Genomic DNA, 26,014 nt, shown 5'->3' with positions numbered 1-26,014 from the left:
AGAACTTGTTTTAATCCTCTGCTTAATTTAAAGTTGTGACCTTTCTCAGCCATGCAGAGTCCTTAACGTGTCCCTGAGGACCATCTCCCACACAGATGCTCACTCTCCTAACTTTAATCCTGTTTAGTCACCTTGCAGGACTCTCCACGTCCACATCCTTCCCCTGCTGCCCTCTACATACACCCAGCATTTCAGCGCTCACCACTTCCTCATTCCATCCCTTTTTTGGAGTAATTTCTGATGTCTAGGCTCCTTGGATTATCAAATGGAGGAGAGAGAAAGGAGAGGGTAAAATTTGATTCTAGGGAAAAAGTAGAAAGGACAGGGGAGTCTACCATCGTATGACTTCTGGAAGGTTATCTAAAAATTAAGGAGACATTTTTAAAAGAGTAGTAACAAAACCAGATGTCTCTTCAAACTTCTCATAGTTGAAAAAAGAAAAACAAACAAAAGCTTTGTCTTCTTATCTAAATTTGCTTCACATAACCAAACAAAATGGACCTTACAGGTTTCAGTGTAAGAAATATGTGCATGCATGTATATAGAAAAATGGGAGAAAGAGATGGGTAATAATTCATATAAATACTTCAAGACTAATCATAAGATACAATAGCAGTAATCATACATGTACACAAGGTCTTTCTGTGTTATCACGCTTTTCATTTATCTCTCTGGATCCCCTAATTTTAACCTATTAAATGTCTCACTTTACCTGTTTATAAATCAGAAAATTATATAAGCTAATTTGATGAAGAACATTTATTTGAAATATAAACAAATAACTAGCTTGCTAGATCAAAACTAGTTGATATTCCTCAATCCATTACTGCATGTAGATGTCATTCTATTTTATTAGTAAATTTGAAAATGATTTATTTTTCAAGATCCTCACTTTTCTATCTACATATTTCAAAGATTAATTTTTAACGTAAGAATTTTTCAAAAAATTCAATCTTTTATAGTATTTCAAAGATCTTTATTCAAAATGTTTTAGCATGATCATTCTTATACATGAGATTTGTATGTTTCTATATTAGACATAAAAAATACATACTTATAATTATCACGTTGGCTATGTTGATCATCAACTCTATTTGCTTTTTCCTTGGGCTGTAGCTAGCTGACATTTCCCAGCTTTCCTGATAATCAGTTCAGTTCAGTTTTTCTTTTCTTCAAAAGAGTCAGTTCTTCGCATCAGGTGGCCAAAGTATTGGACTTTCAGCTTCAGCATCAGTCCTTCCAATGAATATTATGGACTGATTGCCTTTAGGATTGACTGGTTGGATCTCCTTGCATTCCACAGGACTCTCAAGAGTCTTTTCCAACACCACAGTTCAAAAGCATCAGTTCTTCGGCACTCAGCTTGCTTTATGGTCCAACTCTCACATCCACGAGTTGACTACTGGAAAAACCATAGCTTTAACTAGACAGACCTTTGTTGGCAAAGTGATGCCTCTGCTTTTTAGCATGCTGTCTAGGGTTGATCATAGCTTTTCTTCCAAGGAGAAAGCATCTTTTAATTTCATGGCTGCAGTCAACATCTGCGGTGATTTTGGAGCCCAGAAAGTAAAGTCTGTTTCCATTGTTTCCCCACCTATTTGTCATGAAGTGATGGGACCAGATGCTATGATCTTTGTTTTCTGAATGTTTAGTTTTAAGCCAGTTTTTTCATTCTCTTCTTTCACTTTCATCAAGAGGCTCTTCAGTTCTTCTTCGCTCTCTGCCATAAGGGTGGTGTCATCTGCATATCTGAAGTTATTGATATTTCTCCTGGCAATCTTGATTCCAGCTTGTGCTTCATCCAGCCCGGCATTTCACATGATGTACTCCACATATAAGTTAAATAAGCAGGGTGACAATATACAGCCTTCACGTACTCCTTTTCCAATTTGGAACCAGTCTGTTGTTCCATGTCCAGTTCTAACTGTTGCTTCTTGACACACGTACAGATTTCCCTGATAATAGTGTAAGGCTAAATGATTAAGTTCTAGGCAGTGGAATGTTGTAGAAAATGATAACAGCTACTTTCACACACATATATATATACACATTTACATTTATATACTATTATATAATATCTCTATGTATGTATATAATATATATTTAAGTATAATGCTTTATATAATGTAAATCAATCATGTAACATCACTAATATTATACTTATAAATTAAAATTATATCTGATACATTAAGTTTTTCAAGTAGTTAATAAGAAAACAAAAATGGTTGAGTATTCATTTTGTATTAATTGAGACTTTCTTCACTGTAGAATGTTTATGGCTTCTTAAATATTTGTTTTGCTAGAACAATCTATCACTATTCCTATGCTTTATACTATGGATATTATTATAGAAGTTCAAGGAGAATGTAGATCAATGCTATTGATAAATTACACAGGTTTGATAATTTCTATATAATTCCAAACCATGGTTAAAAATGTAAGAAATGAGTCAATATGCTCACTACACACATATTTAACTGTTTCATAAAGACTTGGAGTATAATGGCTATACTACCCTGTTTTTTTCAGAGTATCAACCCTGTTTGGGCCCCTAGCACCCAGTAAATGCCAAGTAAGAGGATATGGTCATGATGATGACCATAGAGATATGTTTAAAAATCACAAAATAATGGAAACTTTATCTTTTACAAATCTTATAGTGCTGATATAATCTTTAGAAATGAGTAGTTAATTAATTTTAACTACACAACAAATGCACTACTTAATTCCACCCCTAAAACAGGTATTTTTTTATTATTTTGACTTAAACACCTAATATATACGTATATATTTAAAAATTTCTTTGTAGGGAACTCTTAACAAGGCCATCTGTACAAACAGAACAGAAATCATCAGTAAAAGAAACACTTTGTTTTAATATAAACTTAGCAAGAGAGAATTACACTATACAGAAATCAAGTTATTGTTAACTACCCCAACACTAGTAATTGCAATACTGTGCTCAGTTCAGTTCAGTCGCTCAGTCATGTCCAACTCTTTGAGACCCCATGAACCTCAGGACACCAGGCCTCCCTGTCCATCACCAACTCCTGGAGCCAACAAAAACTCATGCTCATTGAGTCAGTGATGCCATCCAACCATCTCATCATCTGTTGTCCTGGAGTTTAGAAAACTCAATTAAGAAATTAATGGCACATTTGATCAGAAACTACATTGTCTGAAATGTCAACTTGAAATATTCTAAAATAGCAATGTTATGTTTGACTGAATCTCTGCTCAGTGACACAAAAACACAACCCTAACATTCTTCCTCTTTCCTTTCACAGAATTTAAGCTTCTCCATGAGGCAAAGCCACATGACCAGCCTAACAGATGACTCTGAGTTGCCTTAATGCCTTTGGTATTCTAGTTATTATACTAAGCTTAGTATAACTAAGCATATAATTTAATAACATGCAATCCAATCGGACAATGAACATATTCAATACTGTTTGCCACAAATGATCACTAAATATACTAACATACATCAGAAATATTTCTGGGGAAAAAAGGCATTCTGAAACTCTTTTTCTCCTCAACTTAACCTAAATTCTTGGTCTTTATCCTTTAGCTTTTTGATTCCATCTTTTATAAATGACAATTGTAAGACTTCAAAGGAAACATTAGGATGGAAGGACTAGCCCTTTTTCTTGAGATACGAGCTTCACATCAGCTTTGAATATATGAATGTACACTAATGGTGGTTACTAATAAGTCTTTATATCCTGCTCATGTGTGTATTTCTGAATAGCCCAATTCTTTTTTCTGTTCCTTTTTCTGTATAGTTTATTGCTGCTGCTGCTGCTGCTTAGTCACTAAGTCATGTTTGACTCTTTTGCAACCCGATAGACTATAGCTTGCCATGGGATTTCTCAGGCAAGAATACTGGAATGGGTTGCCCTTTTCTTCTCCAGGGGATCTTCCCAACCGAGGGATTCTACCCATGTCTCCCGCGTTGGCAGGTGGATTATTTTCCACTGAGCCACCTGGGAAGCCCTGTATGGTTTCTTACAGGGTGTTAATAAATATAGTTCCAAGTGCTATATAGTAGGACCTTGCTATCTATCCATTCTATATATAATAGTGCGCATCTGCTAACCTTAAAATGCAAAATTATTGTATAAAACTTAGCTTCCATCAAAGAAATCTTAGAAATAATTTCTGCAGGGGGCCAAGAAGTGTTCCACATGTATTTTGACAATGATTCCTGACCTATGATGTGACTAGATTTTTAAAAATATATAGCATTGACACAGGGATAGTCAAACTCACCTACAGAACAGAACAGCAATGGTAGAAATAAGTCCACTCATAAATGAAAACCGGAAAGAGTGATACTGCAGATGATTGGGAAAGGACAGACCTGTCTGTAATGGTGCTTAGAAAAAACTGAGTTTTGGTGTGAAATAAAAATTTAACTGAGATTCTTATTCACATTATGCAGAAGACCCAATTCCATATGCATTTAAAGACTGATGTGAAAAGTAATATTTAAATTTTTAATGCTGAAGGCAATATCAAAAAATAGTTCATTGCTTATACAAGGGGAAGCATTTTTTAAACAAGATATGGAAGCTATTAACAAAGTAAAAGACTGACACAATGACATTAAAATGAAAAAACTACTAATCATCAGAAAACTGTGTCAAGAATGCAAAACCTAAGCCATAAATTAGAATATGATATTTTCAATATTTTCAATATAGTTATCTGACAGAATGTTAGGAAGCCAGAATACATAAAAAAGTCTTATACAGCAAAAAGACAGAAAATATAAACAATGGGCAACCTACTGTATAGCACAGTGAACTCTGCTCAATGTTATGTGGCAGCCTGGATGGGAGGCAAGATTGGGAAAGAGTGGATACATGTATATGCATGGCTGAGTCCCTTTGTCGTCCACCTGAAACTAGCTGCTGCTGCTGCTAAGTCGCTTCGGTCGTGTCCGACTCTGTGTGACCCCATAGACGGCAGCCCACCAGGCTCCCCCGTCCCTGGGATTCTCCAGGCAAGAACACTGGAGTGGGGTGCCACCGCCTTCTCCAACCTGAAACTAGCACAACACTGTTAATCAGCTATATTTTAATACAAAATAAAAAGGTTAATATATTGTAAAAAAAAAAATCAAATATACATACAAAAAATGGGCACTACACATGAAAAAAATTTACAATCAAAGAAACAGAAGGGATCAAATCACAAGAATAGTATTAAAACATATTAGTCATTAAGATGAATGAATTATCTGTATCTGTATATGTCAATTAAATCTATTATTACCAAGTGTTAGCAAGTTCGTGAACCAATATTAAGCACTCTGGTGGAATAAATTGATACAACCACTTTGGAAAACAATTTAAAACTAACATAAATATTCATGAATCCTATGACTATGAATCCACTTCCTAGATACTCATGAGGAGAAATTCTTATATGTTCAAAAAGAAACATTTAGAAGACTCTTTATAGAAGCATTGTAATAAGACAAAAAAATGAAATAAAAAATCCAAGAAAATAATCCAGTTGTTCACTAACAAGAGAATGGATATATACAAAAAGAGAGAAAATATTTTTACAATGACGTATCAAGTTGACCTTTAAAAAAACATAAAATACTGCCACATGCAACAATTATGTATTCCATTCGAAAACATAGTGGAAAAAAAATCTGGTCACTGAAGCCTACTTATATAGTAATGATGACAGTTACATACATAACAAAATATAAAAATAAATTTTAAAAAAATAACATTTTAGATTTACAAACTTAAATCTTAATAACCATGGTTTGATAAGGCTATAATAAATCATGTTGGTGGTCTTAACAAGAGCCTATGAACAGGAAATCCTTATTCTTTTCATCTTAATTTGTAGACATAGCCTTGGTTGGCTTTTTGTTTGTGCCATATGCCCAAGTCCTTTATATAGGTTTCTGGACAATTTTATGACTGAGAGTCAAATAGAACAGCTAACCCTGATCACAAATTCTGATAACTTTTGCATAGTAATTATGCATTTCAAACTAAAGATTATTCTGAAGACCAATTTCACATGTATGGGTTTTCAACTCCAGAGAAAAATTTCTTTTGTAATATATGAATCTATTACCCTAAGTGCCATTAACTTAAGACTGCTTGCAGAGACTGCAGGAAAAGTAAACTATTTAGTGGTCATTTTCTAAACATTACGTGTAGCAGTGACCCTGGGATCCTTTGCCATGGAGATGGAGATGAACACCCACCTATTGGGCGAAAGGGAGTTGGAGTATCCAACTGTCAATGCCAGCAGGCAATGGCATGTGAGTTGTTGCAATTGTACCTGATGCTTTTTCTACTACAATTATTCTCTCTGGGCACGTTAAAAATAAAGTATCTGTTCGCAAGATGAAACATAATCAAAAGCTACCATCAGGTACAAACACTAGCCTATCCCTTTATCACCAAGAAAGAGGTAAATAATCTCATTTCATCCTTTAAAGATACGTTGCCAAAGGAAAAAATAAAATTATCTGCAATGAAAACAAAAGCTCTCTAATTTCTCTGATTTGTATTCCAAATTCATGGCTCTGACCTTTTCTTAAAACTTTAAGCATCACAAGGAAATCAGTGGGAAGGCAATCATGTGCTATCCAAATACTTAAAGAGCAGAAAAACTCACTGAAGTGAAAAAGGATTAGTAAAGGGTAGAAAAGAGGACTGGCCCCTCCCAGTTGGGGTGCACTGATTTGGGATTAGCTATCAGACAGAAAACCCACAAGCAATTAAAAGTTCTGACATCAGGGAACAAGCAAATATAAAACACTCAGCTCTAAGCGAGGTTCAGCAGAGAATGCCTTCAGGAGTTCAAGGTACTCAAGGTTTCTCTCTCCCATAGAGAGAAACTCTACGGGGAGTGGGTGGATTCCCACCAAAACTCCATGAGAATATAGGGGACTTGAAGCCCTGGAAACTAACTTGCTAGAAATCTGCCCCCAATTCTTCTTTCAGCTCCATGGATAAATGTAATTAATGGTGCTGACCTGTTAATGAGTATTTTTAATAAGTGACATCCATGAGAAGTATTTTTTATATAAATAGAAATTAAAATGAAGAAAATTAAATGACTAGGACAGGGGATTTAATTACATAGATACTATACCTGTCAAATTTTTAAAGGTAAATTACTATTTTTATCATTTTGGTAATGTCATCTTACAGACATGAAAAGCATTTTGAAGGTGGGTTGGGAAGGGCCTCATGCCATTTATAATGGTACAAAAAACTTGCATAATTTCATTTTGCTATTTTCTTTTCAGCTTGATTTTTATCTACGTGCCTCGGTCTCTACACAAAGGGCTGCAAACCAGAAGCTGTCCTGCATTCTTGCTTCAAGCAGAATGAAATCTCCTACACTCCTCTCTCTGGGTTACATGTTCCTAGTCCTGCTTTTTTTCCAGCAGGCCTGGGCTCAGTTCCCAAGAGAGTGTGCTACCATTGAGGCTTTGAGGAATGGCGTGTGTTGCCCAGACCTGTCCCCACTGTCTGGGCCTGGGTCTGACCGCTGCGGTCTCTCATCAGGGAGGGGCAGATGTGAGGTGGTGATAGCCGACTCCCGGCCCCACAGCCACCACTACCCGCACGATGGCAGAGATGACCGAGAGGGCTGGCCCACACGCTTCTTCAACAGGACATGCCACTGCAATGGCAATTTCTCAGGACACAACTGTGGAACCTGCCGCCCTGGCTGGGGAGGGGCTGCCTGTGACCAGAGGGTTCTCACAGGTAAGTAGAGACTGAATGGATGCACAGTCCTGCATGGAACTCACACATTTAATATTGCAGACCTTTGAATCAGTTGAGGTTTAAGAACTCCTAGAAACCATAAAACTCAAGCCTTACTTTTCATAGCTGAGGAAACTGAGGCTTAGAGAAGCTAAGAAATGTATTTAAGGAGTTAAAGTTGAAAATCAGGTCTTCTAACTAATAACATTTCCTTTCAAAAGATTTGTCGCGCAACCCCTTTATAATAGGAACAATGCTAGATGTTCATGACTAGACCTTTCAGTAACTTTGCAAGGTAGTTATGTTAATTGTGAATACATATTGGAGGTCAGAAAGGTCAACTCCATGTAACTGGTGTGTGGGAAACCTGGAGTTCACACTGAGATCTGTCCAGCTCTAATCCAGAGATTCTTACACAGCCCTTGCTGACCACAAAGACGTTCCCCACTCTGATGATCAAGTTCAGCCATTCTACAGGATGAGCCTGGCCTGCAGCCTAAACAACAATAAATGACAGAAATTTAAATAGTAACAGCCGGCAATACTGGATTGTTCTCTTTGTCCCAAACATGAGATCAAGAGTTTCACAGAACCCTTACTGAGCTTTCGGTTTTAGATTTACATTATTGTGTTAGTTTCAGGTGGACTCCAAAGTGATTCAGTTATGCATATCTATTTCTTTCAGATTTTTCTCTTATAGGTTATTAAAAAAGATTGAGTATGGTTCCCCATGCTATACAGTATGTATTTGTTGGTTATTCATTTCATATATAGTAGTGTGTACATGTTAGTCCCAAACTCCTAATTTATCCTCCCCCACCTACCCCTTTGGTAGTCATAAATTTGTTCTTTTTATGTGTGTCCTCTTTAATCATTACAACTCTATAAAGCAGGTATTTCTACACATACTTTACAGATGAAAAACTGATGCTTAGAGAAATATGTGCCAAGTAACAGAATTAGACTCTGGTCCTAACCACTATGCTAAACCACATACTATATTTTTGCAAAATTTATGGTATTAAAAGGTAGAAAATTACAAGAAATATGCAAATAGTGAGCAGAAGTCTACAACAGGATCATCGAATCATAAAGTCCATGGCAAGATTAAGGAAAGCTCTTACTCTATATAGAGTAAGTTGGAGAAAGAGGGAGGAGATCAGAGAGAGAAAGCAGACATGAATAAGGGATTTTAGCAAGGGATATTTTTTAAAGTATAAAATGATGTGAGCACAGATGCAAATTATCATTCATGGGTTAGTGGGACATGGGGTTACAAGATGATTGAGTATTCTCTATCCATGTTCACATGGCAGATGTTTTCACATTTGAATTTTGTGTCTCTAAAGTCAGGAGAAACCTTCTGGACTTAAGCACAGAAGAAAAGAACCGCTTTGTCCGGGCCCTGGATATGGCAAAGCGCACCACTCACCCTCAGTTTGTCATTGCCACAAGGAGGTCAGAAGAAATACTGGGGCCAGATGGCAACACACCGCAGTTTGAGAACATTTCCATTTATAACTACTTCGTTTGGACACACTACTACTCAGTCAAAAAGACTTTCTTGGGAGCAGGACAGGAAAGCTTTGGTGAGGTGGATTTCTCTCACGAGGGACCAGCATTTCTCACCTGGCACAGGTACCACCTGCTGCAGCTGGAGAGAGACATGCAGGTATGCATGAGACATGGCCACATTCATATCCTTTACAGAGAAGGTAACTTGTTTGTAAGTCATTAATTCACTGTGTCCTGAATGATCAAAATAGGTCATGACAAAGCAATTTCATGTTATTAACCTGCCTTTAGTGTTCTGTTAAGTCTCTCCCTATGCGAATCACTTACTTTCTAATTAATCTTTATCCTTTGTGAAGTGAAAAGAAAGTCACATCAATGGTCAGGAAGCCAAATGAGGTATTTGTAGGTGTGAGTTAAAGCACTGGACATAGTCTACAACTCCGTCATTGAAAAAATGACCCTCATATAGTTCACAATATAGGACTCTCATTTGATCTGTCTCCCTTCTGAAATGTAAACCAATAGCCCCTCCTAGTTTGGATGAGGAAAGTGTATATGACTTTTCAGTCTTCCAAGTTCCAAATATATAGCTCATTTTATAAGTTGATGATTTTGTATGATATATACAGGGTTTAAACTACAAAAATAATACTTTTCATTTAAAATGGCATATTCTAATTGAACTCCTATGTTTCCATGTTCTCTACCACTTTGAGGCTTATAGCAGAAACCTACTAACAATATCCACTAAGTCAGACATCATTTTAATCTAAAGACATTGGGTTTTTTAGCATGAAGTGAAACTAAACAGTTATTTCCAGTTTATTTTTAATCAGATAAACTAAAATCACATTAAAGTAGCTGTTAAGATACTTTCTTATTGTTTCTTTTACTATTTGTTCTATTTTAAGAAAAGTATTGTCATTTTCAAATGAATTTAAATGTTTTTCATTATTGAAGTAAATTGATTTACAATGCTCTACAGCAATATGATTCAGTTATATTGGTTTAGACAAAAATTTTGTTTGGGTTTTTTAGTAAGATGTTATGGACAAACCCACACAGATGTTTTGACCAACCTAATACATATCTATGCTCTTTTTTATATTTTTTCCATTATGGTTTATTGTAGGGTATTGAAAATAGTTCTCTGTGCTACACAGTAGGACACTGTTTTTTATCCATTTCATATATAATATATGAATATATGAATATATATATGTATATATGTATATATGTGTATATATATATGTGTATATATATGAATATATATTATATATATTATATATATGAATATATAATATATGTATTATAATATATAATAGTTTACAACTGTCAATCACAAACTAATTCTTAACCCCTTTAATAGTCTTAGAGTTCAACTAGGAAATCAACAAGGTGAATCTGTTTTCTAGGTGAAATAAGAGCAATGATTCCCTCCCCACAAATTAAAATCTAAAAATATCTGAGGGCAGGAAAAAATATCTGGGAGCAGACTCATGTATTGATTTGCAGTACACTTATGCCCAGCATTATCCAAGAAAATAAATGGTTAGAAGGGAGAGATTTCAAGCACTAAAATACAGAAAAAAATATTCATATGTACGTAGTCCATCCGTATGCAGTTTGAGAGTGATTAAATGAATTCAGCTGCTACTCTGAACTTCATATTTTATAGCTCTGATTTCACATAAGACATTTAGTAGATTATGAGTAGATAAATCTGTCATTTGTAATCAACTCCAGATCTTCTTGCCTTCAAGTCATTTTCCCACGAGTGCATCAAAATGAAAGGGCAGGTGGAAAGTATCTAAAAGCTTCAATTGTGCCTGTGTAAACTTCAACCTCTATGACTTACATTTTTAAAACCCAACTTCACAAGCGATCCAACAAATTATAATCTAAATGTAATGCACAGTTGAAATGCCACATGAATATGCTCCAGCTCCGAAATGCCAGTTGCTGAACCACAAACTGACTCTTAATGATCCCTCAGAAGCTGTCACTAATCTTTGTGAACCAGAACAATGGCTGCTCAACAAGGCCTCTAAAGCCCTGGAGATCAATAAGGAGGGATGCACTGGAAAGCTTTTGACCCTCTAAAATACCCCAAGGACAAGGATATGCTTCCTAGAAAGGGTTTAAGAGTAAAAAAGCAGAAAAATACTCAATGTTTGCAAGGTGAGATTAAACAATGGCAATCCCTACATTTATATGCTTCCTAGAAAGGGTTTAAGAGTAAAAAAGCAGAAAAATACTCAATGTTTGCAAGGTGAGATTAAACAATGGCAATCCCTACATTTATCCCACACTCTAAATATAGTTCCCCAAAGGCCTAAAGGAATGAGAATAATAAGTACAATAAATATACCTTTAAAGGAACCCAATAAAATAAGCATGTGATCTTGAGCCCAGCATTTTTTTATTTGTTGAGATCAGCTCTAAATGGAAACTAGGTCCCTGGGCTAAAGAACAGCATGCTTAGAAAAATATTCAGCTTCCGTTAAGCATTTCCTGTCTATATTGGTTTCTGGCAAAGGCCTGAGTCTTCATAGTTTAGATTCTGAAGCAGAGTCTCTAAGTAAAACACCAGGCAGATAAGGCTAATTTCAAAGAAGTCTCTATAGTGTGTGGCCAAAATAAAATCTAATGCCTAAAGTTGACTCAGTTAAATTAAAAAACAGAAATGAAATAAAAAGCACTCCTTCACATAATATATCTCAAGGCTGGATCTAACTCCAGACAAGAGTTTGTGATACTTCAATTAGAGATAGGAAAATGGAAGGAAGCGAAAATGTCAAAGAGTAGAAGTTATTGTTGATAATTTTTAGTATAACCAACTTGCCTGAAAAAGAAAAGACATCGCCCCAAAGCATTTGCAGAAACTTCTGGTATAATGAATTGAGTTTCATTCCCTCTAGTGCCTAAGTGACTTCTTGTCGTAAATCAGGAGCTTTGTTAAATAAGGGATCTAAGTCCGCTAGCCCTGCAGACACACTAACTGGTTCCCAAGTGGCTGAGAAAACTAATAGAAGCAGGCTGCCAGGGAGTAAACCAAACAAAGGGAGCATTTTAAACAAAAGCAGAGAATGCTAACAGAGTTTCTGTGATCTAGGAAATGTTGCAGGATCCTTCTTTCTCCCTCCCTTACTGGAATTTTGCCACTGGGAAGAACACCTGCGACATTTGCACCGATGACTTGATGGGATCAAGAAGCAACTTTGATTCCACTCTTATAAGCCCGAACTCTGTCTTTTCTCAATGGCGAGTGGTCTGCGAATCCTTGGAAGATTATGATACCCTGGGAACCCTTTGCAACAGTAAGTTTCAAATGACAACTAGGATTTGGAATTCCCTATTAGATAAAGAGATTAAATGTGCTGCCAGAAGGCCTTTCATTCTATTAAGGACTTCAGACTGAAGTTCACTATTATTATAGAGAATGGGTGTACAGATATTCACTAAGTACCTAGGATAGTCCAGGCAATCTGGGGTGCTCCAGGGAAAAAAGAAAGTACCTACACATTTTTCCATTGCTTTTTCTGAACAACTTTGTTGGTGCATTGCTTGCTTTCTTATTTTGGAAATGTCTATTTGTATTAGTTAATCCTCTTAGTAAGCCCAGCACTGCTTTGTGGTCATGTGTCTTGTACTGGAATTTCACAGAAAATGTGTCCCTAGGAAATGTGAAATCTACAGAAAGAATTGGAAGTACCTTGGGAGTAAAAAAATATACATTTAATAATAATAATTGTTATATAAAGATTACTATTATTTGTTATTATATTATTTTTACTATTATGTCACTTTGATTTCCAACCTTCTGACTAGATTAATGAAGAGAATGCTTAACCAACTGTCCTAACATCCTTTCTCCAGTGGTCTGAATGCCTTCTGCCATAGGTCATGTTTCTGTCTTTTGTGGAACAGTTCCTGTGAAGCTGTCTGTTCTCTTCCTTGGATCCTATTTTTACCATCTCCCTTGATACTAACACAAGGTCTTAATTATCAGAGTCTTTCTATTTCACTTTATTTTTCTTCTTCAGGCATGTCTAAATATTTTGAACTTTTGTTCTTCCATATAAAAACTACAGGTATTGAAATTTATTTTTTTCATTATTGTACACATAACATTTATTCTGCACATATTTTTAAGCACCAAATATTAAAGTACATTGTAAACTTAGAATATTTTAAATAGAACAACAAAATTAGGTAGATTTTTTACCGTTAGATTATTTAGCTGTATATAGGAATAAGAGAAGTAACCATATATAAAACTTTATATAAGTATAAAATTAGAATTTTTGTTTGGTGAAATGAGATGAAATTGAGGATTGGTGTATATTTAGGTACCAAAACATTCATCTCTCCCTGTGACTTTTTTTTTTTTTAATTTGCTTGCATATGGACAACTTCTGTCATTGCACCTATTAACTTATTATGGATTAGAGTCCTGTGGGATTCCCATGCAGGAATGAATGAAAAGTTCAGAGTGTCTGAAGCAGAAAGTAGATTTGAGAAGTATTGTGTAGAAAAAGAATATGTCTTTCATATGATGAATTAAAAATAGCTTAGTGGCTGGATAGTTTAGTGGCTGGAAGAATATTAGGTGTCAATAAATAACTCTTTGGTGGTGGTTTAGTCACTAAGTTGTGTCCAACTCTTCAGACCCCATGGACAGAGGAGCCTGACAGGCTACAGTGCATGGGATTCTCCAGGGAAGAATACTGGAGTGAGTTGCCATTTCCTTCTCCAAAATAACTCTTTAGTGTACCAAGTTTGGTGCATTCCTGGTAAATGGAGAGAGACTGTCTAGAAAGCATATGAGAACATATGCATGGGATGTCCAGGGAAGCTTCACTCTAAAGATGTACATGTATGTGTGTCCTGTAAAAGACGACCAGTGAAACCACAGGGATGGATAATTTTACTGGAGAAGAAAAGTAGAGGGAGGAAAGAATTATCGTGAGAAAAATATTTTATCAAAGCATTTGGCATCATATCAGACACATTAATGGGTATTCAATAAAATGTTATTTTTCCTTTTTTCTTTCATGGGCCTAATAAATAAAATAGTTCTGGTCTAACTTCCTATATTTCCTGCCATCCACTACCCGCTTCCATTGCCACATGCTCCAGGCTAGCTGTTCGCCTAACAGGCTCCCTCATACAGATCAACCTTATCTTTTCATAAGTCAACATACACCAAACAACTATTTAGCTTCAATTATATGCCATCCCTGGTGGCTCAGAGGTTAAAGCGTCTACCTGGAATGAGGGAGACCCGGGTTCGAGCCCTGGGTCGGGAAGATCCCCTGGAGAAGGAAATGGCAACACACTCTAGTACTCTTGCCTGGAGAATCCCATGGAGGGAGGAGCCTGGTAGGCTACAGTCCATGGGGTCGCAACGAGTCGGATACGACTGAGCAACTTCACTTTCACTTTCATATGCCATCTACTGGATCAAGACTGGAGGACATACTGGTGATCAAGAACAGAGTTTGTGCTCTGATGGGGCTTATATTATGCACAGAAAAAAGCCTGTCATCCTTTATTATTATCTCTGCTTAAAAATGTTTGACTTGTAAATTTTTTCTTATTTTACTTCTGGCAATTTTCCTCAGATATTCAGGGCTCTTTGCAAATCTGTATACCCAATGAAATCTTCCTGAAGCTGCCCAATTGGGAAGAATTAGTATTCTCTCTCTCTTTTTTTTTTCCTCTCTCTCCTTCCCTCCTCCATCCTTTCCCTATTTCTTTCTCTCCCTGCCTGTATCCCCAAAGGCATCTTTATATTCCTAGGGATATATATTATCCCTAGTATAGCAGCCCTTTGTTTACCAGTTTATCTTCAGTTCTGTTCAGTTCAGTTCAGTCACTCAGTCATGTCCGACTCTTTGTGACCCCATGAATTGCAGCACTCCAGGCTTCCCTGTCCATCACCAACTCCCGGAGTTCACTCAAACTCACAGCCATTGAGTTGGTGATGCCAACTCATCCTCTGTTGTCCCCTTTTCCTCCTGCCTCTAATCCCTCCCAGCATCAGAGTCTTTTCCAATGAGTCAACTCTTCATATGAGGTGGCCAAAGTACTGGAGTTTCAGCTTTGGCATCAGTCCTTCCAAAGAACACCCAGGAATGATCTCCTTTAGAATGGACTGGTTGGATCTACTTGCAGTCCAAGGGACTCTCAAGAGTCTTCTCCAACACCACAGTTCAAATGCATCAATTCTTCAGCACTCAGCTTTCTTCACACTAACTTTCAAAACTTTTATTTTTCACATTAATTGCTGAAAAATATGTGTTGATTGAAATATAGATCACTTCCCAAAGAGAGTTAAAGTTGTTTTAACATTATTTCTTTGAAAGCTTGAAACAACATTAAAGAACAAAATTCCATGTAATGCGAAATATGGCTTTCAGTGTCGAATTTTGGTTTATGAGATTGTATTCACAAAATTAATCTTCCACGGAACTTCTGTTTTAATGTGTTCTCTTGAAAAAAGAGATTTAACATATACTGATATGTTAATAACATTATACTGATTTAACGAATACAAGGACCTCTATCTGTTTTTACAATTATCTTTTTCTTCAGGTGATTCTATCACATATTTTCCCTTTTCACAGAAATTGGACATGATAACCTAGGTTTTATCACTTTAATACCACAGAATATGCATTTGAAATTTTTTCTCTTCTACAGAGGAAAACCTGTCTTTCTGTGTTCAAGACCCCATGTATACAAATTTAATAAGGAAAGCTAAGATCTCTAAATGTTCTATATGTGTTCTCATACCCCCTCTTTTTCCCAGGCACTGAGGGTGGGCCAATTAAGAGAAACCCAGCTGGAAATGTGGCCAGGCCAATGGTGCAACGTCTTCCTGAACCACAGGATGTCGCTCAGTGCTTGGAAGTTGGTTCATTTGACACACCTCCTTTTTATTCTAATTCTACAAACAGCTTCCGAAACACAGTGGAAGGCAAGTAAACAAAACTGGTGCTCTGAATTGATCTAGTTGTTACAGGAAAAATTCAAGTGTGCAAATTAAATCTCTTTAAAAAAAAAACTTTGAATGCCGTATGGATCCTGTGATGTGTATGTGATATGAACAGGGCTGCCTATCATTATATAGTCACAGTCCTCTGCTAAATAGAACTTTCTTAAAGAAAAGCGTAGCCCCTGAAACTCTTTGTATCACAGGAGAATCCCTTGGAAAGGATCCTCCATTCTCTTAAAATACCTAAAAGGTATTTAAACTCAAATTTCTGTTAAGTAGCTGGCCAATATGGATATAACTGTATCAAATTTTAGTATAGACAAATAATATTCAAGACTTGGAGATATTATTAATTTTTTTCTTAAAAAAAATCCTGAACATCCAATAGTTGACATCAAATAAACAGTCTGGTTTGGGCATATGTATTATTGAGGTATCATCCTGAAAGTTTTTTTAAGAACTATAAAAAATCAAACTAGCATCTAGAGATATTTAATTTGATTTTCTTTAAATAATTCAAGTATTTTAAAGTTGAGAGACCAAGTCCAAAGAAGTGAAAAGATATCCAGCTAGTTAGTAACAGAGCACAGATTCAAATCAAAAATTTCTATGTCCTCTAAAAAAATTATATCATTTATAATTATTATATAAAAAACTTTTATACCTCTAAATTATTCATGATACATATTTAAAGTCTTAAAAGAACAGAATCACGTTTAACTTTATTATAAACTTGTTCTTGTCAAATTTTACCTTAAATACAGTATCGTACATGTTAGACCACCCTCCCCGCCAACCGAAAAAGGGAATAGATCTCTCTTTCCCTTGATCTAAGATACTTGATATATAGATCTGATAATTATTTTCAGTTATCTCCCTTTTTATCATTAAAATTAGATGCCATTCTTTCCTATCTTTATGTTAATTTTAATAACTACATATGAATGCACTGATTTGGAGATTCCTCAATAATCACCATATTTTGACTAAAGCGGTATTTATAAACTAATGCTGTTAAGTAGTGATTCTGTAAAGAATTTAAGAATATAAGAGTGTATTTTATTGATGCCCAATCAAAAGACAGATTATACTGATTTCCAGACAGAATGTACAAAAAGGTTAGTGCCTAACCATGTACAATGTAGGCAGTCTTTAAATGTTTTATGAGTCAAAAAAATAATAGAATAAACATATAAAAAAGAATAATGAATGAATGAGTAGCTATAATTACACTACTGACTTAATGCACTTCAAATTCTAATATTGCTTTTATAATATACAGGCATACCCTGCTCTCCCACCTCTGGTCTTCAAGCTAACTACACACTTATAACTCCATCCCACATCAGAGACTCCCGACTTCCATTGGTGATCTATCCATGTATTCTCCCTAATATACTTACACGAACAATATGTGATGAAAGTATATATGGGAAGTATATCTGTTATATATAACATATGGGAAATGTATATATTACATGTAATAGGTGTGTAATATGTGGATTATATATAAACAGGGATATGTATGATGCACAACTTCCCAGGTGGTACAGTGGTAAAGAATCTGCCTGCCAATATAGGAGGCGCAGGTTTAATTCCTAGGACAGGAAGATTCCCTAAAGAAGAAAACAGCAACCCACTCCAGTATGTTTGCCTGGACAATCCCATGGCCAGAGGAGCCTGGAGGGCTACCATTATGGGGGTCTCAAAGAGTTGGATGCAACTGAGCATACATGCACATATATGAAACACATGTGAAATATATGTAGTGCATAATATGGAAATGTTTTTGGAGAAGATATAAATATATATATATGTGTGTGTGTGTATATATATATATATATATATATATATATATATATATAGAATAGAGAGCATTCTCAAAAGTTCTATAAATGTTTTGACAGCAGTCTTTTCAGATATTTAAAACTAGTACAGAGATGATAAAAAAAGCTCTGAGAAATTCTAACTTCTCCACAGAAATAATTTTCTAAAAATACACATGCTGACAGTCTGAAGCAGTAAGGCAGGAGACTAAAGTAACATCTGGCAATTTAAGTTCAGGGCAATCAGAGCTGTGTTCTCCCAATTGTATCAGCAGTTTTTGTAGAAGCTAGAGATTTCCATTGTCTTTATTTCCATGTAGACCAATGTTAGCCTTGTCAAAATAGAGTGCTCTATATATTTTGACTGGTATCCTTTGCAGGTCATTATTTTTAACCTAGAGGCTACACTTAGAATGTCATGCCACTAGCTTCAAACTAACCTAGCTCTTACTACAGCAAACAAATGTCACCAACCATAGGTACAGAGAAGCAGTGCTATTACACCAAGGTAAAAATTGGCCTGACAAGCTCAGGAAAAATTGTTTCCCAATATAATTACTGCTTTAGACTTAAAAAGTCAGATATTTGTAAAGGATTTTACTATTCTCATCTTTATTTTTATATCTAGGTTACAGTCATCCCACAGGAAGGTATGACCCTGCTGTGCGAAGCCTTCACAATTTGGCTCATCTATTCCTGAATGGAACAGGGGGACAAACTCATTTATCTCCCAATGATCCTATTTTTGTCCTCCTACATACATTCACTGACGCAGTATTTGATGAATGGCTGAGGCGATACAATGCTGGTGAGACTCTTTCATATGCTTTTTGCAAACTCAGCAAACAAGACTGTTCAGATGGCATAGTTATCACATTAGGCTAAGAACTTGACACATTTAAACTACGCTTTACAATAGGATAAAATAGCTCTAATATTTAGCTATTTCCAAAAATTTTAAACCACTCAAAAGGCAGATAAGAAGTCTCTCAGTATGGTAATAGAAAGATGAGACTTATTAACATTCACTAGGACTAAAAACTAATCCCTTCACCACTTTACCATGTAAAGATGACTAACTACCATGTTTCCCCAATTTTTCTTTCTCATATCTTCCAATGAACATCCTCATTGCTTTTCATATGGATGTGAAAACCTTAAAGAGCTCTTCTTTGATACCCCAAAGACAGAAAAATTATACTCATAAACCGCAGTTCTGATTTTTATTATGTTACAGCCTCTCACAAATGGAAATTTTATTCAACTTGAAAAGTTAATGCTAGTTTTTATATCACACCATAGAACATCTCTTTTAAGTTCATTTTAATGCATTCTTTAAAGTGTTATTTAGAGGCTACTTTCTTTTCACTCAGCTGAGAGGGTTATATTACTGTTTGAACGATGAATGTGCTTTTACTGGTTAAAACATCATAAATTTTCACATTTAAAATTGTTCTAAATTTTGGCTCATGTACTTTTATTTCATCAAGGACATAAACATAATATTGGAGATTATCTACTGATCCATCTATTAATTCAGCCACCTCTTACTTCTGTGCTCGTGTGTGGTGTGTGTGTGTGTGTGTGTGTGCTTGTGAGAGAGAGAGAAAATACAGTAGTAGATTCTAATCTAACCTGATTTGGACTATGAATTGATGAGTTGGTCAAAAGAGTTTGTTTCAACTGAAAACCATTTAAGAAATAAATAGCCTAAATATAAATATTTATCTACTTATTAATCTTCTATGAAGTCACTGATTGGGAGTTCCACCTGATTTTTCATGTGTATTTATATATATACATGCAACCATAATGAATTATCTATAATTTGCATTGCCTATTTCTTTAAAGTGAAACAAGAAATTCGCAACCCTTGTGATGCTAAGTACAGTATTATCCTAAATTTTCATAAAGTTTCCCTAACCCTTTACAATCATAGTTGCCCACTCCTAATTCTATAGCAGTGTTATAGCCATTCATTCTCAGTAAATCTTTCCAAAGCATTCCATTTATTTATTATAAAAACATTCCTCTCTTTTTACATTTATAACTATCAGTTTATACATGTTTTGTTATACTACTTTTATTTCAATAACAACTCGAATTAATAGGTTTGTGGATGAACAAAACACACTTTTATTAGACATTTATGTCTGGTAACTAGACAGCAATGTATAAGCTGACAACAAGCATATGTAACTAGATACAGTGTATGGGGGAGAGTTTCTTCGTAGACAAGTAATATTAGGAAGGGGGATAGGGAGGACTGTGTAAATAGAGAAAGAAAGATGGTCCTAAGAAAGGAACAAAGGAGCCACTGTTGCTGGAGCAGAGGAGGGAGGGGGATGAAAAATGGAGGGAGATGACAAGGCCAGAGGAAAAACTGGAGCAGATCCTTAAAGGCATGGAATTTAACTCTGTGAGAGATGGGGAGCCATTGAAGGATCTGACATAGGGAAGTAATATTGCAATGCAATTGTTACTTTTATTAGTCTTCTTTTCCTCCATTTATTTTAATGGACATAACTTTTTGATGCAGCTGAAACTGAACTGAGTTGAGGCTGATTCAGTAAAGAAAAAATAGGAAGCTTAAAAAATTATCTAAGTTATTAGCTTTAATATCTAACTTTAATAAGTAATTAGTATGAGTGCTTTGAGGTCATGAATCCTGTCTTTGGTTCAATGCTATAGCTCATGTGCCTAGGTCAGTGCCTGACATGAGGAGGAACACAATAGACTTTAATGGATACATACTTAATTACCATTAATTCAGAGTACATTTGAAATCATTAAATTTTAAAGTAATTAAATTTAAATTTACAAAAATATAAACACTACCTACCATTTCTATGATCAATGTTTCTTTAGAGTAGATGTTAAAAAATTCTCCTATGCTTCACAGGATTGCAGTGACTGTCCAGGTAATATACTTCTTGCAATACTTCTATACTTAACTAGCCTTCCCACATATTTCAGCTCTTCTAAACATATCCCCACTAATGTCTTGCCCAAACCCACTTCCAATTCTGGTTTTGTGACATTCCACTTGGCATTTAATTGTACCAACATAAATACAAACAACAACAATAAAGAAAGATTTTTTGCCACAAAGAGCATCACTCCTTTTATCTCTGATAACAAAAAGGCACTACTAACACAAATGCCTATGATTTGTATTTAAGTAGAAAGATGAAAGGTGGCAAGAAACAAATAGTATTATAGGACCTTGATTCAAAATGTTAAATGCTTTTTGATAACAGAGTAAGAACCCAGGGAATAAGCTCACATTTATTGCTCTAATTAAACAGAAAAAATGAAAAGTACTAAACAGAAATATACATAGTCAAGGACAAACCTCCATCAGATACACTGCCTCCTAAATTTAAACAACAGATGATGCTACAGCAAATTACAGGTTCAGTCTTTCTTTAGCTTTGAAAATAAGTTTAATGAATTTTACTGAAAATAGTTTCTGTAATTTAGAAGTAAAACAACTAATGATTATCATAGATAAGAAAATACTAAAACTTTCTTACTTTTAAACTTTCTTTTTCTATTGGATGACATGTTACTATTGTACTCAAAGCGTTTGAGCTCTGTTTCATGCAATTCCCAGTTCTGCTGTTATAATTTTTTATGTCATTATTCAGTATAAAATATGAAAGAACTTTTATTGTTACCCTTAAACATTTTAAGTCACCTTCAGAACATAATAATATATTAATACAAACTGATTATGTCTATTAACAAGGTGTCTTTGACATATTTTAGATATATCCACATATCCACTGGAAAATGCCCCTATTGGACATAACAGACAATACAATATGGTACCATTTTGGCCTCCAGTTACCAACATAGAAATGTTTGTTACTGCTCCAGACAACCTGGGCTATACTTACGAAGTTCAATGGCCAAGTGAGTACTGAAAATGTATTTTTACTGTGGAAATTTCCAAAATCAAACTTGTTACCTTTAAAGTAATCTCAGTTTTCTGAGATAAAGTAACCCATAGCTTTCCACTATGATTAAATAGCTTTGTTTGAATTTTTATTTGGGGGTAAAGAGAATGAATTTAAAATTTGTTGGGACCCCATTCTGACCTGGTTGAGCTGGTTACATAGCACTCTATTTTGTTTAATACTTACAACCCTCTGAGGAAGGTATTAAAATCCTCAATTTACAAATAAGGAAGATGCGATAAGAGTAATTATCAAAGATCACCTTTCTAGAAGCGCAGAGAATGAATTTTGAGCTTAGCCCTGTAAAATATGCCCTGTGTAATACACTCTTATTTTTCTACGACATGAACGTGCTTCTAGTTGTTTATCTTAAAAGACATGAAGTGAGGCACTCTGAGCCGTTTTAAGAGAGGTTGTGAAATTCAAAATCTCCTGGTTTAATTTTAAATCCTTTTCTTAACCAAGGCAATGGGGTTCAGTGGAAGAGCACAAAAATTGGATCCTGAAAGATCTGGGCTCCAAAACCAGCTCCACCGTCTACTAACCAAATGACCTTGGGCAAGTGATTTAAACACTGAGCCACCATCTCCTCACCTTCAGAGCAGATATAATAACTATCCCAATAGGATGCAGTCATTATGAGAAACTGGGGAGTGCTTTGAAGATGCCAGGTGCTATAAAAGGCAATGTGGCCAATAAAAATTAAATACAAGGATTTTGTCAAGTGCCTGGAACAACGCCTACATTTAGGAGATCAATTTTGGCAACAATTTTACTATTTATTTTTTGCTCTCATTTTATTTGCAAACAGGTCGGAGTTTTAGCATTTCTGAGATTGTCACCATAGCAGTAGTGGCTGCATTATCACTGGTTGCGGTCATTTTTGCGGGCGCTTCTTGTCTGATTCGTGCCAGAAGCAACATGGATGAAGCAAATCAGCCTCTCCTTACTGATCAGTATCAACACTACATTGAAGAATATGAAAAAATCCATAATCCTAACCAGTCTGTGGTCTAGTGACAAGTGTAATTCTCATATGCATTTGAATCATAAAAACCACATGCTTAGAAAATAATAGGTTGAGTTACTAACTGTATGTTCTTTACTCTGTTACTTCCTTCCTGTGCATGTGCATATTGGAATTACAATCTCCAGATATTATTTTCCAGAACTGGGGAAAGTCACAATATTTTCAATGGTTTCTAGTTTTTCAGTTCTACTTAAATAAAAGTGTGTGTGTGTGTGTAGGGGGGGGCGGTGGTGGTGGGGGCTTCCCTGGTGGCTCAACTAGTAAAGAATCTGCCTGCAATGCAGGAAACATGGGTTCAATCCCTGGGTTGGGAAGATCCCCTGGAGAAGGGAAAGACTATCCACTCCAGTATTCTGGCCTGGAAACTTCCATGGACTACAGTCCATGGGGTCTCAAAGAGTCAGACACAAGTGAGCAATTTTCACTTTAAAATGGTAGGTTGTACCAATTCCATGGTATTTAAACAAATATGAAGATTTGGGGCATGTTTTAAAATGTTAAAGGTCAACAAAATGACAATATAAATAAGTTGCTGTACTTTGTTTATATTGGAAAGAAAAACCATGATTAATAGTAAACTGATTAAAATACATGAGTAGGACACAAATGGACTTATTTATGAAGCAGAAACAGACTCACAGACACAGAAAACAAACTTAGGGTCACCAAAGCAGAAAGCAGATAGGCGAGGGATAAATTAGGAGCTGCGATTAGCAGACACGAACTAGCATATAAAAAACAGATAAACAACAAGGTCATACTGTATAGCATGGGGAACTGTATGCAATATCCTACAATAAACTATAATGAAAACGAATATATATATATATATATATATATATATATATATATATATAAAATTGACTCACTTTGCTGTATACCAGAAGCTAACACTATAAGTAAGCTATACTTCAATAAGTTTTTTTTTTTTTTTTTTTTTTTTTTTAATGACTAGGCATTTCTACAATGTTAAGATGTAAATACATTTCCATTCCTTGGCAGTGACCAACACATATAAAGGAAACTACATTTGTAGTTTAAGTTAATCATGTGATATTATAAATGGGATCCTAATTAACTTTTTAAAACTGATCTTCCCCTTAAGGTTCAAGGCCACAGAAAAATCACAATCTTTGTCACACTTTGGAGAGGTAAAAGCTTTACTTTGTAAAAAGAAAGTTAATAGTGTCTGTACTTGAACTGTGTTCTCCTATCTGTCAATTGATTGACAAAAGAACTACCCATCCATGGTTCACCTCCCACTTCCTCTTAGAGGCCCACAAGGAGGCATAAGGTAGAGAAAATGCATCATTGTGCTCTACAAATAACATCAGTTCATTGTGTTTAATTCAAATATCACTGTCTCTCATTTAGCAGCCTGCTATATGTTTTCAAAAAAAATATTACTTCACAAGTCCCTCATTGTACAATTCTGCAAGAATGTCATTCATTAATTTCTTCCTATCTTTTAACAAAATATTTTTTCTCTTTTTGATCTTGTATTACTAAAATTATATTCCCAATGAAGAACTCTTATAGGCTAGTTATAGAGGGCAAACATTTTAATTAAAATGAAATTTTAAAAATAAATAATATCAGTAATAATCATGCACTATAGAAAATGGGCAGTTTGACATTCCCATCTCAATAAACAGAAACAAGACTAAAGTTATATACACCTGATTAGTTATTGGGTTTCCCTATATTAAACAATCTTCAGGCTATGTATACAAGATATTCAAAATGTGTTAGCAAAAGAGAATGTGTATAATAATAGCATTGTTCTAACTTTCAAAGAGCATCACTCGGTTCTCGCAAATACATTTTGACTTATTAAAACATTATATATTCAAAGCTTTTCAGATAAATTATTTTATAATATAAGATTTATTAATATTTTATAAAAACATCAATGAAACTGAATTCTTCACTTCATATTTTTGGAGATTTATTGAGTACTCATTTCATAGTGTGTATTAAGCACACACTATGGATTTGAGGAGGGGAAAGTCAAGAACATGCATTGAGACAATATTTGACTTGGGTCTTAAGAATACAGATGAGTTCGCCAAACATTAGGGTATGTGTTAGGTGCTCATTCGTGTCCGACTCTTTGCAACCCCATGGACTGCAGCCCCACTAGGCTCCTCTGTCCATGGAATTCTCCAGGCAAAAATACTGGAGTGGGTAGTCATTCCCTTCTCCAGGGGATCTTCCCAACCCAGAGACTGAACCCAGATCTCCTGTATTGCAGGCAGATTCTTTACTGTCTGAGCCACCAGAGAAGCCAGATATTAAAGTAGAGAAAGGCATTTCATGTGGAAGTCACAGCATGAGCAAAGTCACAGGAATTTGAAAGAACATGGAAAATTCATAAATATAAAACAGGTCAGTGTGGTTGGAGCATAGTTTTCATGGAGGGGAGTAGAGAGATAAATTGGGAATAAAATCAGTCATATGTGCAATAGTAAGAAATTTGGAATTCATTCTATCTGTCCCAAAACATAAGCATTAAATCTAAGAAATCCTAGAATCCTATTATTTTGATAATTTTACCCTAAAAGTGCTGCTTTATTTTTCTTTTACTCAAGGACTTATTTCTATTTATTTACAGCTCTGTAAGATCTTAGGACTTATCTCGATCAATTGACCATTACTCCTCCTATAATATGCTGTATTATTTATTGCAAATATTACTTTTTTTGCAATCTTGGAGATTTTCCATTGTTCTCAGTCCTCCAGGCTGCTTATAGAACATAGTAAATGACATTATTATGCACTCATTGGAAAGCACATTGCACACCACTTAAATCCACAGTTTCCTATTGCATAAGCAGCCACTGCATGCCAATGCCACAAACTGAGCTGAGCTTTACAGTCTAAACAGAGTGTGTAAAAATGTCTGATTGAACCTTCCT

The 26,014-nt window shown here is 35.3% G+C and overlaps 1 protein-coding gene across 1 annotated transcript; it reads left to right on the top strand.

Annotated features, from left to right (window-relative positions):
* Positions 1–7,299: 7,299 nt before the first annotated feature.
* TYRP1 (tyrosinase related protein 1) lies at positions 7,300–23,162 on the top strand. The gene is made up of 7 exons (XM_027549254.1): positions 7,300–7,760; positions 9,110–9,432; positions 12,391–12,595; positions 16,093–16,260; positions 18,733–18,912; positions 21,876–22,022; positions 22,878–23,162. Exons 1-7 carry the CDS (start codon positions 7,376–7,378, stop codon positions 23,081–23,083), a joined length of 1,614 nt encoding a protein of 537 aa, XP_027405055.1. The 5' UTR covers positions 7,300–7,375; the 3' UTR covers positions 23,084–23,162.
* The last annotated feature ends 2,852 nt before the right edge of the window (positions 23,163–26,014 follow it).

This window comes from Bos indicus x Bos taurus, chromosome 8, assembly GCF_003369695.1.
Source record: "Bos indicus x Bos taurus breed Angus x Brahman F1 hybrid chromosome 8, Bos_hybrid_MaternalHap_v2.0, whole genome shotgun sequence".
NCBI lineage: Eukaryota > Metazoa > Chordata > Mammalia > Artiodactyla > Bovidae > Bos > Bos indicus x Bos taurus.
This window is presented reverse-complemented; position numbering and strand designations above follow the sequence as displayed.